We start from the raw sequence: 18,257 nt of genomic DNA, 5'->3' as shown, positions 1-18,257 counted from the left end.
CCTTTTGATGAATGCCATGCACAGTAGTTGCATATGTTAAGAATAACATAAATGTCTGAGAGAACTCAAACAAGTAGTAGAACTATCATCTATAACTCACATCAATGACAACACATTCATCATCATCATTATTCTTTGTAATAAGTTTGGAAATTAAAAGGAATCAATTTTCATGTGAGCAGTCAGTTTGAAAAAATTGTCCCATCCATAAGTATCTAAGGGTCAGAGTGAACACATAATAAAACTAAATGAAGGAATACACATTTCTTTACATTAAAACTTTGTTCTTCATAGCTACCAGGTACAGGATACCAGGTATCACCAGCTATTATGACTTCAAATTATAGGTCATTCAAATACAATGAGTCACATGATCACACACACACACACACACACACACACACACACACACACATACACACACACACACACACACTTCTCACATACCACTTAAAGTACTAGAGCATTAGTGGAGAAGAGAGCTGAGCTTTCTTAGAAAGCACTGGTCAAATATCAGTGATACAGTCAGTTTAGTGTCTCAGCACCCAGAGATGACTGCCCAAAAAGTATTCACTGCCTTTGTTGCAATCCTTTAAAACCAGAAAATTTATACATGGCTATGTTCATAAAGATGTACAAAATGATGTGCAATGTACAGAAATAACTTACTACTCAATCTCACATACACAAATATACTTAAGAAAGAGAAGTTTTATTAGGGCAATTTCACTTTATTTTTCCATACAGCAAAGTCAACTACTGCAGTAATAATAAAGTAAGCATAAAACAAATCGCAGCCCTAGACAGAATACATAATTGTAAGCAACTACAAGCAAAGTAAGTTGTGATTACATAATAGTAAAGCCGAGCACATTGTCCTTTCAGCAGATGAAAGTGTGGGTTGCTGGTAAGTGCAACATCAGTAGCCAGCTGGAGGGGCAGCTGGGCAACCAGGTCATTAAACAAGTGGCCATTGTCACATTTTGCTCTTTTGAGTGCTCTGAGTTGGAAATTAAAACTGTGAAATTTGGAGTTTGTTTTCACCTGCGGAAAGAACAAGCTCTAAAGCGGTTAAAACAACCACAGAAGGACTACAGGTGTGCTGTCTGGTCTGCCTGCTTATGGTTTACATTTTGTGAAAGTCAATAGTTGTTTTGAAGATTTCATTTTGTGAACATTAAACCATTGAAATTGGTAGATATCGATCTGAATAATATATGTCCTTAGCATAGTTCTTTCTCTCTTTTTGTTGAAGTTTTAAACATGCAGTAGATTTGAAAACAATGTAAGGAATATCTGATCCACGATTTCATCTTAGTGACTGAAGTACCTGCTATTTTTTGGTAATGATCTTCAGGCAGATTTGGCCCAATGGAGTTTTGTCAGTCATGAGATCTCGGAAGGATGGCAAATCTTTCCAGCTGGAAAATCCTGGCAAACTACAAGCTGTCCACAAAAGCAAAGCAACGTGTTTGAAGGGTATGGAGTGCTAACTCTGTGCCACTTTTGCAAGCAATTTTGCTCAGTCTGTCATTTCATTAGCCTTAACAAAACTCCTGGTAATTATAGACGTTTTTATTCAAAATAAGATCTTGCTATTATACAGGTTTCTCTCTTTTGACTATATACAGAAGTGCAAAAAGTCAACCTTCTCTCTAGACTTCCCAACATGCTAAATTGCAGCATCATCAACCCTCAAGAGTTTGCACACACGCTAAAATTCTCCTCACGTAAACTTTGAGTATTTGGATTATCAACAAAACGTCCCTTGTTCTATTTATTGATTATGCAGCTTATTTATAACAAGGCCTGATATTCAGGGATTTCAAAAATATTAAACAATACTTTAACATTTGAAATGGATACAGTAGAAAATAAATTTTATTCTAATATCTAGGATCTAGATCTTCTCATAATAACTAATTACAAACAAAATAAATCATCAAAATATTACTCAATTGTCTGCCAGGATTGTTGCCATAGCAACAACTTAACTTCTTACTTAGCAATGATTATATATTTATAAGATATCCATATAAAAGATCTTTGTTCTTTTAATGAAAACTAGACAAGAACAATGACTGACATTCTTACACTGTAATATTAAATCAGTAAAATATAAATCATTTAGTTGACAATAATATGGATATTCATATGACACTACATGTAATTTAAAACTGATTATGTTATGAAGAAAAACTACTTTAATTTTTTTGTATTTTGAAAAATTCATTGGTAAAATCTAATAAAACAATAATCTAAAAACTGAAATGGTATTCAACTGTTAATAGAAAATGAAAATCTAAGAAATGTAGGAAATGAAAAACTACATTTTAACAAGAAAAATAAGTAATATTCTATAATGTAACTAACTACAATAACATGTGAAGTCACCATTACTCTCTTAACACGATTGAAATTACATTGGTATGGGTTCCAACCCGTAATGTAATAATCTAAGGCTTTAATAGATGTACAGTACAATCAGTAAAATCAACACATCAGTCTTATATTAGAAAGCGTCTCTCTCAAGCGTAAAAACTTGCAGTAAACTTGGGAGTATGGAAAGTTCTATAACAGAACTCTCACCTCTCCCATCCCACACTAGCACTGCCAGTGACCTGGCCCCTACTCAGCGATTTCTAGAACTGCTGAGCAGAGCAAAAATATCCTTTACTAGCTGTAACATCCAAACCACAAAAAGGGGAATTCCTTTGGATGAATCCATTCTTAAAAACTGAATGCACATCTATTTTAAAATTTTTAAAAGGCTTTCTAAGGCTATAAGCAGTTAATCTGAACAAAAGAATCACATATAAAATTCACCCATGTACTTAACCCACCCAATTACTAGGTTAATTAAACATTTCCCATTTTCATATTTTGGTTTATCATGCATCTGATGACAGTGCTGTTCTCTTGGTTTAGAGTCACTATTTTGAATGTGACTGTGATGAAGCATTTACGCAAACGTGAACCCATTTCTGCAAAGCATTTATAGTCTTTTGACTTTTGACAGAGGCTATAAATAGAAGCAAAATAATTTCCTCAAACATTTTTTGTTATTGTGTCTCAGAAATGGCATATCCCTTTTGAATAACATGTTATATAGTAGAGTATGCATAAATATTACACTACAATGCATTAAAATAATTTCATATATCTATTATATATATCTCCAGTATGTGAAAGGTTATCTGTATTGAGTTTGTGTTGTGCTGTCTATTGTTACTGTAGAGTTAAATTGGCCATTTCTGAGACAGCTTTGGTTTCAAAAACAAAAAAAAAAAAGAAAAGAATGGTGCCCTTTGATTGATTAGTTCTAGCAAATAAGCAACAGAATGTGGCTCCGAAAACAATAACACTGAAGAAATAATACTCTAATCTGATGTACAGTCTATGGCACTTCATGAGAATCCTTAACAACATGGTACTTAAAGCCATGATGTGCTTTAAAATATACACAGTTGTGGTTTTGCTTGGCACATTCATCTCTGTCAGATCCCTCCCTCACCATGTCTTACAATCTATTACAGTAAAAATATTACTCTTAAACAAAAATGACTGTGCATGCGCGCTCTCAGCTCTAATGGCGATTTTAAATACAAGGTGCACCTTTGTTACTTGTAAACCTTGAAAGAAATAAACTTATTTTTAAAAAATTATATCTTGGTCTACAGACGTACCAATACATAATAGAATCATGGTTACACCACAGTCTGTCTTTTCAAGATGGCATGAATATATAGGAAACTAATTATGTATGCATATTTTAATGCATAACTCTGTGCTACAAAAGAAAGACAATGTTGTTGTTTTAGATAGGAATATCACCTCAGCACAAATACCAATTGGATGTACAAAGTGTGTAGGCAACAGTGTGCAGCAGGTTCCCATGTTGTCTTTTCTTCTGGTTAACATGCAATATGTGGATGTCTTGTGGCTGAGGGATTTTTGTGTGTGTTGCTTGACGGTATATACAATATGGCTAATGACGTCGTCCTTACTCTAATCAAGCACACTGTCCTTTCCTCTTTGTATGATCTAGAATAGGAAAAGAGACAGTTTGTTAGAAAATATAATTACTTAAAACATTTTTCAATATATAGTAATATACATATACCACATACATGCATGCACACACACACACACACACACACACATTGTGATACATATGCTGACAACATGCTGACCAAAATTCCTTCTAAACTTTGTAACCAACAAAGTAGTGTGCTTATTCCAACTTGTGTGTGCTTGACCAACTATGAAGGAACTGTTTTTTATCCCTCTCCTCTTTTTTTGAGACAGGGTCTTACTGTATATCCTGCCTAGTCTGGTGCTTGTTATGTAGACCAGGCTGTCCTTAAATTCACAGAAATCCATTCACTTTTGCTTACCACATGCTGGGATGAAAGGTATGTACCATCGTGCCTGACCAGAACTACTCTGAGAGAGCTTTCAAAATGGACAAGGGTTTACTTAAATACTGTCAACTGCAATATATCTTTGGCAGGGCTCCTCACTTGTGGCTCATTTCTTCTGTAAATGCCTCTCACTCTCTGGCCTCCTTTCTCTTTCCTCTGGAATCTATGTGTCTGGCTCTTGCTATGGATTCTCCTCCCTTGTTTTTTACTACTTCTGCAGACCTGACCTGTGTTCTGTCCCCACGTCAGGGTGTCTTACACAAGCCTTCACTATCCAAATGCCTTCTTTCATAACTACTGAGAAGAGAAGCTCTCGCACCTCTGCCTCAAAGAAAGCTCATTCCGAGTGCTCCGATTGTTGTGAGATCATTCACATCATTAAAACACTAACATGGAAACTAACACAGAGCAGTGCCAAACCTTACTTGCAAATATGTCATCAAGCAAATAAAAGGAGGCAACAAAGAACCATCATCTGCCCACCGACAGGACTGAGTTTTAACTGGCTCTTTGTACATGGAAAAATGTAAGTTCTTGTCATGCTTCTAACTGCATGATCTAACTACAGTTTGTATATGTTGAATACATCTGTGCTCTATGGATGGAAATTAGGCAACTTTGCAGGTACTGGAAACAATGCTATGGAGAGCAAGCAGAAGTCCCTATGCCCTTGAGAGGAACAGCAGTATCTTCTGAACTCTAGTCATCAGACTAGCTGTCTTGAAGCACTAAATATTCAAATGATAAATAGTTGATTCGAGCTCCAAATAAAGACATGGATGGAGTATTGTTCTCTACTGTATACTGTATTGTATACAGTCATACATGAGATGAGGTGGGTATATACTCTTATATAGGAATGAGTGAAATAATCGTTAAAATAAAATAATAGCTTATGCCAAGTCTCCAAATAACTGCCTATTGAGCCAAATCCAGTCCACTGTCTATTTTGAAAACAAGCATTTCCTTGAGGTACAGTCACATCCACTTATTTATATATTCACCGTTTTCACACCAGTGTGGGAGGACTGCAGCAGAAAATGAATTCCCATATAGCCCAAAATCCTGGTCTGTGGCTTTAAGGCACCTTTAAGGTATAAGCTCATGAAGCCTTAACTCATGTCTTCTAATTACCTTTGCTATATTTTATTTGTGATTATATTTATTTGTAATATGAAATAAAAACTCAAAATACATTGTCTTTCAATATTTTGTATTTTAAATATTAACATATTCTAACCACAAATATAGAGTGGTTACATTGCATAATAAACTTACTGTTTTGTGACGACAGCTCTACATCTGGGTAACATACTTGTGGCTAGTCAGATGTTCGGCAGATATTATGGGTATCTAGCAAATAAAAAATTGTTTAATGAATGATCCATGCAAGCAAGCCAACCACCAAGAGGTGAAAACATCTTAATATTAAACTTATAAAAACAGTGAGATTCAGCTGTGAAGTGACAGCCCTCATCTGGTCAATATGACATTAAGTTAATGTAAATGCAAATGCCAGAGAAGTAACTCACTGCTTGTAGTCTTCATGTTAAACACTATTCTACAAATGTTACCAGTACTTAGGAAGTTAAGAGAAGTTCAGCTATCAAAACTTCATGCAGAGCAGTTGTTAAAAGAAGCCCTTTTTGTTGGCCTACACACGCACACTCGCACGCATACACCCCGTAGTTTCAAATTCTTAGCAAAAATACTGAGATCAAGAATAAAAAATGTCTTGCCTAATTTTGTGAAAGCAAATTTCTAACACTTCATTCAGATCAGTGTTTAACTTTTGCCTCAAATTAAAAATACCAGGTGTGAATTACAAAATAGCAATTAAAAAATAACTTGGAAAGAGAACGGGTTTTCTCCTGAGCAGACTTCAGCATTACTATACATTTCATTGCATTTGAAATAGGCAAGTAGTCAGACAGCCGGAGAAAAACACAAAAAGAAACCAGTACAGAGGTTACTTTTTCCAATACACAAGAGCCAGGAAATTGAACTTGTGATTTGATTCTCCTTCAAGCTCCAATTAAAGACTGGTAAATGGGAGAGGTAACCCCACAGCTTGAGTGTAGCAGAGGACTGAGGACACTGGTTTTACCAACACTGATTTGTTTCTGGCTGTGTGAACCTGAGCAAAGCAAGTGGTGAGTGTGTTTAAACTTATTCTGTACAAAGATACTAAGACCACTTCAGAAAGTCTGTTGGGGGAACAATGAACTCACATTCCTGAAGGCTTTTGTTGTTTTAATTTTAATATCCTCAACTATCTCGATCTACTAAAAACTATACTTCATTAGGTGCCTTTTAATTGTTTCTTAGCTGACATTTTACAGTTTTACAGTACTGGCAAATGGCACAGAAATGTGCTGCAAGCATAATGAAGCTCTCATACCATTGTTCCTGCTGCGGCAGGACGGGATGTTGTACCCAACAGTGTAGAAGCATCAAGGATGGGGCTGTCGGAACATACCAGGACCTTCAACACCACCCAATGCAGATGGAAGGGCCAGCTAGAAACTTCTGCATGCATGCAGGCTGAATTTCGTGACATGAGCTATTTCCAGCCTTGCTAATATACTGTAGGCATATACATATGTATGTATATGTAGATATAATATATGTGTGTATATATATATATCCATTTTCTTTTCTTTGCTTGTAAAATAGTAATAGTACGAAGACCCAAGAATTATGCATGAAATGATCACAGCACAATGCAAGAAGTAAAGTGTCCCTTACAACCCAAGTGGCCAAGGGCATGTTGAATTTGCTTTGCTATAGTTGTGCTTACACCAGCAATTCTATAGTCATATATGACACACATGTGCACCATAAATGGACTATACTGAGTCCATCTATATTTTGTTGCTAAGCCAACTATCATGCCACATATGCACACACTCGTGTTCTTATAAATGAATCTTAGGTGTTTGTATAAATCCAAGTGTATTTTGGTACGTCTGAAAAACTACTTTTTTCAAAGAAGTATTCAAGGCTTGTCTGAAACTGATAATTAAATCCATTTGGAATTATGTTCTTAAAAGTTATTAATGACTATATTAATAGCTGAAAATTCATCAAATATGATATATTGAACAAATGAAAAGTTGTCTGTTCCTCATAGTAACCACAGTTGGTGCGCTTGTCCCAGGGGCGCTACACTAAGTCCATCTGACAAGGACTCTCTTTACTCTCACCAGGTTCCATGTAACCTCAGTCACTGGGCCATGTGTAACCTGTTTTAATGCCCTTCATACATCACCAACCCTACTGAACTATGAACATGTACATCTGCATAGTTGAGGGTAGATTTATTCTAAAATGTGAGCTTAATTAGTTCAGATCTAGAAAATATTTTCTTTAAAGAAAATTCAGAGAATGCTGGTGGAAGTAATGCCATTTTTGAATTTTAAATACCTTAAATGACCATTTTACTTTAAATAGTCCATTCTTTCCCATGTAACTTAAATTTATATAGGTGATATCTGCATGTTCTTTTCCTCCACACTTTAACTGATTATAGGGTAACTTACTTATCATACATAATTTCTTTATCTTTTCTATACCTCCAACATTTATGCAGGTTAATTGTAGAAATGAGAGACCTTAATTTCATTTTTCATTTAAAACAGCAAGAATCATAGCTGAAAGATGCTATATATAAAAGTAATTAATTTTAGAAAGCAATTTGCTTATTAAAATTATATAAAAATAACTATTTACAAGAGTGGTCATTTGTGGCATAGAAATACATTTATATATTTTCTTTTTTATAAAGTATTTAGGAAAGAACTAAAAATATATATTTCAGATGCTTTAATAATATCATAATTGCTTTCATTTTGGTTGGCCAAAATACAGATTAGTTAAGAAAAATGAGAATTGCTTGTGTAAATATCAGTTTAGTAGCTTCAGAAAAAGAGCTGCGAAAACTTTGGAGCATTTACAAATGGCGTAAAAGGAATCTGCTGCTAGTCATAAAGAGAATGTGTAGGCCAACAAGAGGTATCTTTGAAAACCCATGCTCATGAAAGCACCCTCTACAGCTCTCCCATACACACGACTCCCACTGAGCATAAAGGGAGATGCATGTGCTAACGTCAAAGCTGTTGAACTGGCCCTCTTAAGAGTTGGTTTTTAAGAAACAAAGCTGTAAATTAGCAAACCTGGTTGGCTGTGGCTGTTGCAGCGAAGGGAACACTTGTGGCAGATGTTGTTGCTGCGGACACAGTGGCTGGCGTAGCACCGTGCACCATGGGAACTTTCGGAGGGAAAATCATATAAGCAAACATACAGAAGAGTGTAGCAATATGGAAACCATGGCAACATGGAGGAGATCATTGGGCATGGTATTTATCATAGCAAGAAGCCATGTGACAGGACATCATCACCAGCGAGTGACATGCAATCACAGCGCAAAGCAGGACAACATTCCAAGGAGAGAAGGGAAGGGAGGGATGAAAGAGAAAAAAAAAGGGGGGGAAAAAGCTTGTTACCATTAAATCAAGAAAATTGACACAAACAGGCTTAATTTGCTAAGTTAAAAAACAAGAATTTTATATAGTGTTTATAGACATTAGAGTATAAAATAAAATATAGGTATTTACTTTGAACAGTTATCCATTTGAATAAGTTATTTTTTATTATTCACTATTATGAAAATATACAATCATTACTTTTATGAGATAGACTTGTTTTTATATACCAGAACTCATAGTCCAATCAAAATCCACTAATAGTGACTAAAGGAAACTTGTGTGGAAAGAAAACATTTATGTGGGACCATGTCAATTAAATAGAAAATGTCATTTAATTGACAAGTGTTAGTAAAAAGGAAATGGACTTGCCCAATAGATAAAAGTTAAACTTAGCAGTGGATTTTGAGGGGCTGTGAGATGCACCATAGGTTTAAGATAATCAAGAAACAAAGCTGGCACCTACCAACACTTGTAGCGGGTGTCATGCACAATATTGAGCCTGCCCATCATGCATTGCAACAGGAAGGTGGATTTGAAAAGGGAAAAGAATTAAAACATCCCATCACACGTGTAATTAGAAAATTCATTTGAACAAAGAAGAAAAATTGTTATTCTGGGAACAGTGGCATGTACATGTCAGCACGATCAAATCACACAGTAGCACAGTGGTCGGTTAGAACTAGTCCCGAGGGAAGAGTGAAAGCCAGTTCACTGTGTGCTGGTATACTTTGTTTCTCTTAACTGCTGCCTACAAATAGAGCACTCTCAAGAAAATTTACACCTATTTAATTCTTTAGAAGAAATTCTGTAATGCTTTGGTTTTGACCCAGCTGCTAGCTCTCTCACTGCTATGCTACTTCCAAATGTGACACAAGAATACATTAATGTTTTCTCTAGACTAAATAAACTGAATAATTAGAAATAACATTTACTATTAAAATGCTAAAAACTTCAATGCACAAAACTGGCTGGACAATGGAGTGAACAGAAACTCATTTTAACTCCTGGGCTTTGTTCCTCTGCTCACTGTAGCAGCAAGCATACAGACACACACAAAGCTGTAACCATCTAGACAGAAGCTTTATTTAGAGAGCTACGAAGCAATAAACAAACAGTATGCAAAAAAGTGAAAATTCATTTCTTCAGTTTAGAACTCAAATGCAGAAAATGTATTGTGGGGAAGCATATTTTCTTCGGAATCTCAAACTAGTTTATCTGTTGGTATCTGGCAAAAGAGACTGCTTTTCACTGCTAGACCAACAAGACTTCTTGGATTAGCCAATATTTACAAAAACTCAAAGGCAAGAATTTGCTAATTAGACTTCCATAAGACCCTGAGTGGGAGATAATGAGGATGCGCAGGTCGCAAGTGAGGCATTAGCCCCGGTGGTCGGAACGTGGGAACTAAGTACAAACACTCATGTTCTCTGGCACGCAAGCACTGAAAACCTGCCTATTTTACCAAGTACATGCTGCACTCACATACGGAGAACATGTTCGCGCTACAAGATTATTTTAGATGTCTAAGTTTTAAAATATAAAATGGTTTTATATTTCGATCTAAATCTCTGAATCTTGGCATACCCTGTTTAAATACTAGCACATCTGTGATGAACATTTGTTAGAAAAGTATCTGCCAACTGATCCTGTCAGAGGCGGTTTTACACACCCAACTGCCATTGAGAAACATAGCTGGAGTGCAGATCGCTCAACTGGCATTGTAGTTACATCTGCAGTTCCTCTGCTATTGATGTCTGACTATGGGCAGGGAGGCCAGATTAAACTGAATACTGCATCTAGGGAAGCAAGCTAATATTCTGTGGGGACACAGCATGTTAAGACACTTGAGTAGATTTGTAATTTGCTACTACTCCTGTATAAAGACCTGGGAAAGGGCAACAAGAACAACAGAAGAGACCAATGACAGAATATAATTTGAGACAACAGAGCAAGCACAACTAAACGCTGGGTCTAGATTCTGAATGAGCACTACCTCCCAGGGCAGGAGGGCGGGACAAGAAATGGCGAAGGAAAATGAAGCAGTAGAGTGTGCTGCTTTAAGGGACACTGAAGCCATTGAACAATTATCCAAGTGATAGGTTTTGAATTGAGTACGATGCTACAGTTTGCCTACCGTATTCCATCCCCTCATGCACAATTGAGCCCGCGCATGCTGGAGGTGAGCTGGCCTTATACAGTTAAAGCCTCTAAAACCTTAACTCTCCCTGATTGAATTTTAGTTTGGGTTATCAGCCTCGTTATCATCGTAACCAATGCACGCAGCTTCAGAAGGGACTCATAGCAAATAAACACAAGGCAGCGAGGAAAGTACTGGCTGGGGTGCAGTAACTCACAAATATGGACACGGTGCTGTAGGACCCTTTTACCAAAACCAAAAGCCATTTTTTGAAATGACCATAATATTCATTTCTATTTCCAATGGGTTAATTTACTAATGATGCACAAATGGTCAATTTAAAATTTCCCTCGGTTTCCGTATAACAAAAGTTTTTGCGAATTTGATCAACTGCCAATTTCTCCTAGAAAGATGTTTGCACAGCAGAATGGTGTGGTTCTGAGATATGTGTCACTGTAATTACATTACCTTTTAAGTTCAAATTTTAATTATCTGTGTGAAGATAAAAAAATAGGATGATAATTTATAAGCAAATTAAAAGTATAATTACTAATACGTTAAGGAGAAAAAATAAACAGAAGATAGAAAATGTTATAGTCAGGGATCTAATTGGAATGTCTATATGATAATTTTTGCTTATTTAAGTTTATAGAAAGGACTATAAAGATAATTTGAGGTATTCTAAAAATAATAAATATGGTTTTATTACTTAAAATTAGTCAATTAAAATATTAAAACTGATATTCAAATATGCTGATAGTTTCCTTATTTTTATTATCTATAAATATTTTAAATATAAATAAAAAACTATAAATGTTTATACTTATATTGATTATAACAAAAGCAACAGGCTAAAGATTTCTCTGCCTCTCTGGTCCAAACACCTACAGCACCATCTATCACCTTCCTGCCCTTTTCTTTTATTTCTTGTAGTGCGGTAACGTGAGCCAACAGAGAGGTTGCTTTAAGTAAACTGGTTTACCTCTTTCAAAAAGTGTCTGCCAACATTGGTTGAGAGAAATATGGTAGGTAGAGAGAAGTGATATATTTCCAAGGAAGGAAAAACATTACGGAAAACTCAAGCTGGAGGACACAGAAGTCTGTGGAGCCAGGAGTTGTTAGACTCGAGGCCCATTCTTTCCCATCACTTTGCCATGGGCAGATTCTTAAGGCACAGGCTACATAGGAGCTCATGAGTTCAGTCCAGGATACTTGTATTCAAGATCTTGCAAACGTGTAATGGTTACAGTAAGACATGGGGATGGAACGTAAAAAGAAGAACATCTCAGAACTTGGGCTACACAAGGGAGGAAACAGAGGAGGACAGATACCAGAGGATGGCCTCAAAATTCTCTCAGGGATGTACTTTACTTCCTTCAGGTCCAGTGAAATTAGAACTTGCCTTCATTTATATTTAAGGCAAAAATAAAATAAAATAAAATCAGTGTCACTGAAAATCTTACTTCTGGCATATCTAAAGGGTGAAATCATTTTTTATGGCATAAAGAGGCCCTAGATTATACCTGGTCTGTGTTAATGATCAACTTAATTCTGAAGAGTAATATAAAACAAGAAGCTGTGTAGCTAAAACTGAAAGATCAATCAAACAAGCAATAAACGGCACTGAACTTAATAAAATAGTTATATTTATTATATTTTAAATAAGATAAAGGGTATAAAAGAGGTGTGGAGCTTGGTGTTTGTAAGGGCTGTTTTCTGAAGTTCCTTTTAGTGTAGTTATATAACAGACTCACAGATACTGAGACACAAGCCCAGTTCCCTTAAAGTTCTGCTAAGAATCTCAAAAGCCATGTAACTTAGTGACAAACTGTTACACTTCACTAGATCCCATGTTTCTCACTGGGAACACTCAAGCCAAACTTTGGGTTGGAGAAAAAAAGAGGAAGACGTCTAAAAAGTGTTTGGCAAGCACAGCACTGAGCCAAACGTGGCTCTTTGGAATGACTATGGAAAACCAAGGAGTCCTGTGGGGCTAGGGAGCATGTGCTCTCTACCTGCTTCTGGACATCCCCCAGGTGGTCAGGAGCCTGGCATCTCTAGTGTAAATAGCAGCACCCTACAGGGCATGTAATCATGTGTGCTGAGCAAGAAGTCAAAGGCAAGACAGACACAAAGACAAGGGAAGGAGGGAGGGAAAGAGAGGTCAGGGAGCTGATGGACAGACACATGGATGGATAGAGTTGTGAATGGTAGATCACATGAACAGATGCTATGTCCGTCTAATTCTTTTCTTAAATATGTGGGCTTGTTTGTTTTGTTTTCTTTTAGCTGGATGGTTAGTTTCACTCTCACCCCTGACTCGCTGTGGCCGCCTGTTGTGCAGAGTTAGCAAACTGTGCTTCACTGTGCTTTCAATTAAACACGCAGATCTACAGTTACTGTTGAAGCACAGACCTCAGAGCTCTAAAAATCTCAGCTGTGAAAACTGCAGTGTATCTTCTAAATTACATTGTAGTTAATAGACTATTTCACTTATCTATAATCCTATATTATATATATAATATTAAATTAATATAAATATAAAATGGTAGATGTTGGGAAATGAGCCTATTTTTGTCCAAGATACTACACATGTGATTATATTTGAACCTATGGCAAGATTGACTTCCTTTAGTTCTAAAAGGATTTGAAGATAAAATTACCAACATTTTTCAAGCCAAAGAATTTGTAAATAAGTACACAAATGTCCCCAAAACCTGAACAAAAACCACTAGACACAGAAGTTTGTGCTGTGTCTGTCTGTGCAACCCTAGGAAGCATCGACCCAAGCATTCCTATCTACAAACACAATAGGATGGCCATCGAGCTGCATGAAGCCTTAGGTACCCCTATCAGGCAGTCTGAACAATGTATTTTGAGAGTATGCCTATCATTTAATCCTGGAACATTTTAATGAAATATTTCATCTAGCTAATGTATGTGATATAGCTGATTCTATGTGTAAATGGCCAGTTTTCAGAAATAAACTATACAAAAAGCTTTGTTTTCCAGTAACATCTAATATGATCATTATGTATTAATTTGCTAATAAGTCTAAAATAAACTATCTCATTCTATAATATCACAGAACTGAGACTGTCTAAAACTGTGACCAGAGTCCAACATGCTAGATTCCTGATGCACACAACTAGCCATTCATTACTAACCTATTAACAAATTATTTTTATCAAATATATATATATATATTTTTTTCCAGTGTTCTCAAAATAAAACTGTATAAGAAAGAAAAACAGATTAGTGTGTCTGGTGATTTATTTCAAAGCATAAGGTAAAAAAAGGTTTAAAGACTTATGAAATAAATTAAGAATATTTAAATAGTAAATTTCTAGCCAACTAAGTGAGCTTTTAGTATGGAGTATATGTATGTGACCGAACTGAAAATTAACTGAATCATGGCTGCATGACTCAGCATAAAACAGGAATACCAGGGGATGACTAAGCAGCAAATTAAAACACCAAGGGAACTTAGGGCTACTTCAGCTTCAGCACAGGAACAAGAATAATTTTAGCTATGCATAATTAATACGAAGAGCACATTTTAAGAGCTCTAGAATAAATAAATTTTTACTGTCTACTTTGCAAACTAAAGGTTGAAAATGTCAAAATTGAGTCATTTCATAAAATTGTGAAATCTTGAAGGCAAAGGGGTCTTACAGCAGGAGAGCATCATAACACAGCTTGACAAACATACAACAGTGTTGAGGAAAGAGAAAAAAAAGAGAATATTTCAATTCCAAATAGCATAAACACCAAAAATATATAAAGCATGTCTGTCTCAGTAAGCTGCAATTTTCATTTTTAAAGGAAAGCCACATAAGAGAACTGAATGTGTCTTCCCGGTCGACTACCTTAGCATGCACCCTCTCTCTGATTAACAGCTAACCTGCACTGCAGGTACTACCTGCGCTAACAGCTGAACCTGTGTAGATCATAACAGATGCATCCAGGAGCAAGCCCACGCCCTTACCTGGTGGGAGGAACGCTGTATGCTGCTGTAACTGCATGTTGGCTAGAGCCTGTTGGTATTGGAAAATACCCGTGTTAAAGACTGCGGTGGCACCGTTGGTTTTTTCAAGAGCAGGCCTCTTTGGCAATGGGGGAAGTACAGCTTGAGGAATTCCCTGTTCAGTGAATAGTATAAAAACAAATACCAGTAAAAAGAGAAAAAGAAAAAAAGAAAAATCAGTTGTAGGCTAGAACTGTTAGGGAGCACGAGCAAGCAAGCAGCAGGACACTCAACTACCCACGGGAAAAAAATCCAGTTGATAAAACCAATTAAAGAAATTAAGCAAGATAAAAGCTTTAAAGGAAGCATTATTTTGTCCACAACAAAAGCCCACTAATAACGAGAGAGCACATGTTACAATGAGTAAGGTGTTTTATGTCCCATAATGCTTCAGGCTTCCTGTGAGAAGCCATCTATTTGGGAAAGAAGGAAGGCTGCAGTGCAAGCCCCAGAGGACTGCGGAGTAGAAGCACTGTTAATAGTGAACTGTACAGTGACTGGCTGTGTCCTGCCAGCTCTGCCCTCCCCAATCTGCTGACACATGCAAATGTCCCAGAGCATGCAAACTTTTCTTAAATATTGCACTGTATATGTTAAAAAGAAAAGAAGTCTATCACTAAAGCCATGCTAACCACACAGGTACATGAATATAGAGTGAAAACCACACTTTATTGTCCTCCAAGAATTTCATTAGAACGCTTTACAATGTAGTTAAACTGAATGTGGGCTGCTGGGAGTCCAGTCGTTCACTGTACCATATCCATCTATGTACGCATTTTAGGTCTTTCTGCTCATTTATCAGGAAACCACACTCAATTTTTCATTGTACTTAACCACTTTAAACAGGAAAAGGATTATATATATTTAACCGGTTTAAAAGAACAAAAACAAAAAACAAAAAACAAAAACAAAATAAAAACAAAAACAAAAAAACCTGTATCTACAATAAAGCTACATGCCAAGCTAAAAGGTGAAAGGTCATAGTACCAGGTCAAAGGTTGCCTCGAGGGGTCGCTTCAGTGATTTGACAGCCGACTGAGTCTTAATTAGCAGGCAGCGAGCACATGATGGCAATGGGCCAGTGGGGTTCAAGCGCATTAACATAAACAGCAAGCAGAGGTGCATCATGGGGGCAGCAGTGCATTTTGGGTAGGTGAGAAAAAACAAATAAAAAAACAAATCATCGGAATGCCATATACAACGAATAACAAGACTAAGCATGCACAATAAAGGCACTATTGAGTTGTTATTGGAGGATAATTCCTCTTTGTAGTTAATTTCAAACAATACTCTAAAGGAAAAAAAAAGAGGGGGTGGTGAAAGAAAGAGAAAAGGAGAGAGTCTGCCTTCTGTATTTTTGCTCAAGTATCCATAAACAAACACAGAAAAGACCTCTCTCATGACCATTTTACTGTGCCATGACAATGATTTTTGTATGAATATTTAAGGATAAGCTATATATTTATATAAAAATGGACAGCGTTAAAAGAGCTAAGCCAAGAAAAAATGGCTCCTTAAACTCAGCTACTAGGTCACATTGAAGTTTATCTTAAGAAAACCACTTAGCATCTATCCTAAATGATCCTTATTTTCTTTAAACAACACTCCTTGAGTGCTGCAGCTTTTCTCTTCTCTGTATAATGGCTTGGTCAAGCCATGGCACTTTAAGATCATGTTTATGCCACAGTCGGACTTCACACTATCTAGAGAGTAGACCATTCAAATTGTTGCGGCTAATTTAGAAACAATTTTGTTGAAGCTGTTCCCCTAAATAGTTTCAGACTGTGTTATTAAAGGCAAGATAAATGTAAAGGAGAGTCTTGGTGTGGGGAAGAACACACTCAAGGAGCACAATGGCCGACTCGATGGTATACGGAAATCAGAGACTGGAGATGGCAGTGTTGTTAAATCAGAAAGGAGACAGTGGTGCTTTATGAAGCAGGAATTTCAGAACCTACATCCAGAATGAGACAAGTCTTAGGGGGTTAGGCTAAGAGGAGGAGCAAGCTGAACCATTTGAGGAGTTATCCTCACTCCTGTGAATGGTGGCTTCTTTATTTATTGTGTGGGATACCTGAACAAACATATCTTCAGCAAAACGTAAGAAAGAGGTTAATAGATGAATAGCTTGCAGTAGAGAAATTGTTTACTGTCTTTTTCTGACTGCTGACAGGAGGGCACTGCTGTCTCCACTCACCATGGCAGCTGCAGTAGCTGCAGCCTGCGCTGCTGCAGCCTGGTTGACCTGGTATTGAGCAGCCTTGATCTTGGCTTGCAGGTGTGCGGGGGGATGGAAGTATTTGCACTTTTCCCGAGAGCATCTCCCCTTGATGTAATCCATGCAGACAGTGACTGTGTTGTCATTGGTATCAATCATTGTGCTGTCAGCAGGATGAGCAAATCGACAGTCATTTTCTCCTCGGTTGCAATTGCCACGCTGGTACTCTCGGCACACCTATGGGGTCATTAAACGCAGGGGATTCAGTCAACATGAACAGGCAGGTCCTTTCTGAAAACAGTAACCCAAATATCCAAATTGGTGACCAAGGGCGTATATGGAGGGCAAGGGCAAGCTAGAGTAATTCAGAGGCATCATTCAGCAGTGCTTAGTATTAGAATATTAGCACCTTTCCAGTGGAATGTTCAGGGCAAATGGAAAGCATCTGATAAAAGTATTGTGTCAGTGTACTCATTAATCAGAGAGGGGAAAGTTTGGACTTTATAGTGAGGAGAGCCAGCAGTCACCATTCTCACCAAGTAGACACACAGAGAATGAGACATAGGGACACTACTCTGTTGATGTGATCCAAAACGAACTCACCACACGATGGTATTTGTTTCACTCCCTATTGTTAAAACTGAGAAATATCAGACAAACTAAATAGGAAGCATTTTATAAAACAATCAAACATTCTTTCAAAGTGCAACAGCCATTGCAGACACAGAGATTAAGTCACTGTCCTGGACTAGAGATCATGGAGCTGGAGAAGGGATGCTGGTAGGACAGCTGCTTACATCAGCTGCAGGGGTCCATGAGATACTGTGTCACCTGACATCCTGAGCTTGATTCCTGAAACCACACAGCTGGAGGACAGAACTTACTCCTGTAAACCATCCTTTGATCTCAACATACACTCTGGGGCATGCATGCATGTGACCGGACACATGGACAAATGAAGAAT

At 37.0% G+C, this 18,257-nt stretch overlaps 1 protein-coding gene across 50 annotated transcripts in view; it reads right to left on the bottom strand.

Moving 5' to 3' along the window:
* Nucleotides 1-691: 691 nt before the first annotated feature.
* The window catches only part of Mbnl1 (muscleblind-like splicing regulator 1), a 167,892-nt gene continuing 150,326 nt past the window's right edge, over nucleotides 692-18,257 (bottom strand). For 9 of the 50 annotated variants that reach the window (XM_087616795.1, XM_087616870.1, XM_087616803.1 and 6 more), the window contains 7 exons: nucleotides 17,273-17,530; nucleotides 16,063-16,116; nucleotides 15,037-15,190; nucleotides 9,375-9,410; nucleotides 8,600-8,694; nucleotides 5,703-5,777; nucleotides 694-4,044 (listed from right to left, as the gene is read on the bottom strand). In XM_087616795.1, the coding sequence (XP_087472921.1) occupies nucleotides 5,721-5,777; nucleotides 8,600-8,694; nucleotides 9,375-9,410; nucleotides 15,037-15,190; nucleotides 16,063-16,116; nucleotides 17,273-17,530 (654 nt within the window). In that variant the 3' untranslated portion in view covers nucleotides 694-4,044; nucleotides 5,703-5,720. 50 annotated transcript variants of the gene reach the window in all.

Source organism: Rattus norvegicus, chromosome 2, assembly GCF_021556685.1.
Source record: "Rattus norvegicus strain SHRSP/BbbUtx chromosome 2, alternate assembly SHRSP_T2T, whole genome shotgun sequence".
In the NCBI taxonomy this organism is placed as follows: domain Eukaryota; kingdom Metazoa; phylum Chordata; class Mammalia; order Rodentia; family Muridae; genus Rattus; species Rattus norvegicus.
This window is presented reverse-complemented; position numbering and strand designations above follow the sequence as displayed.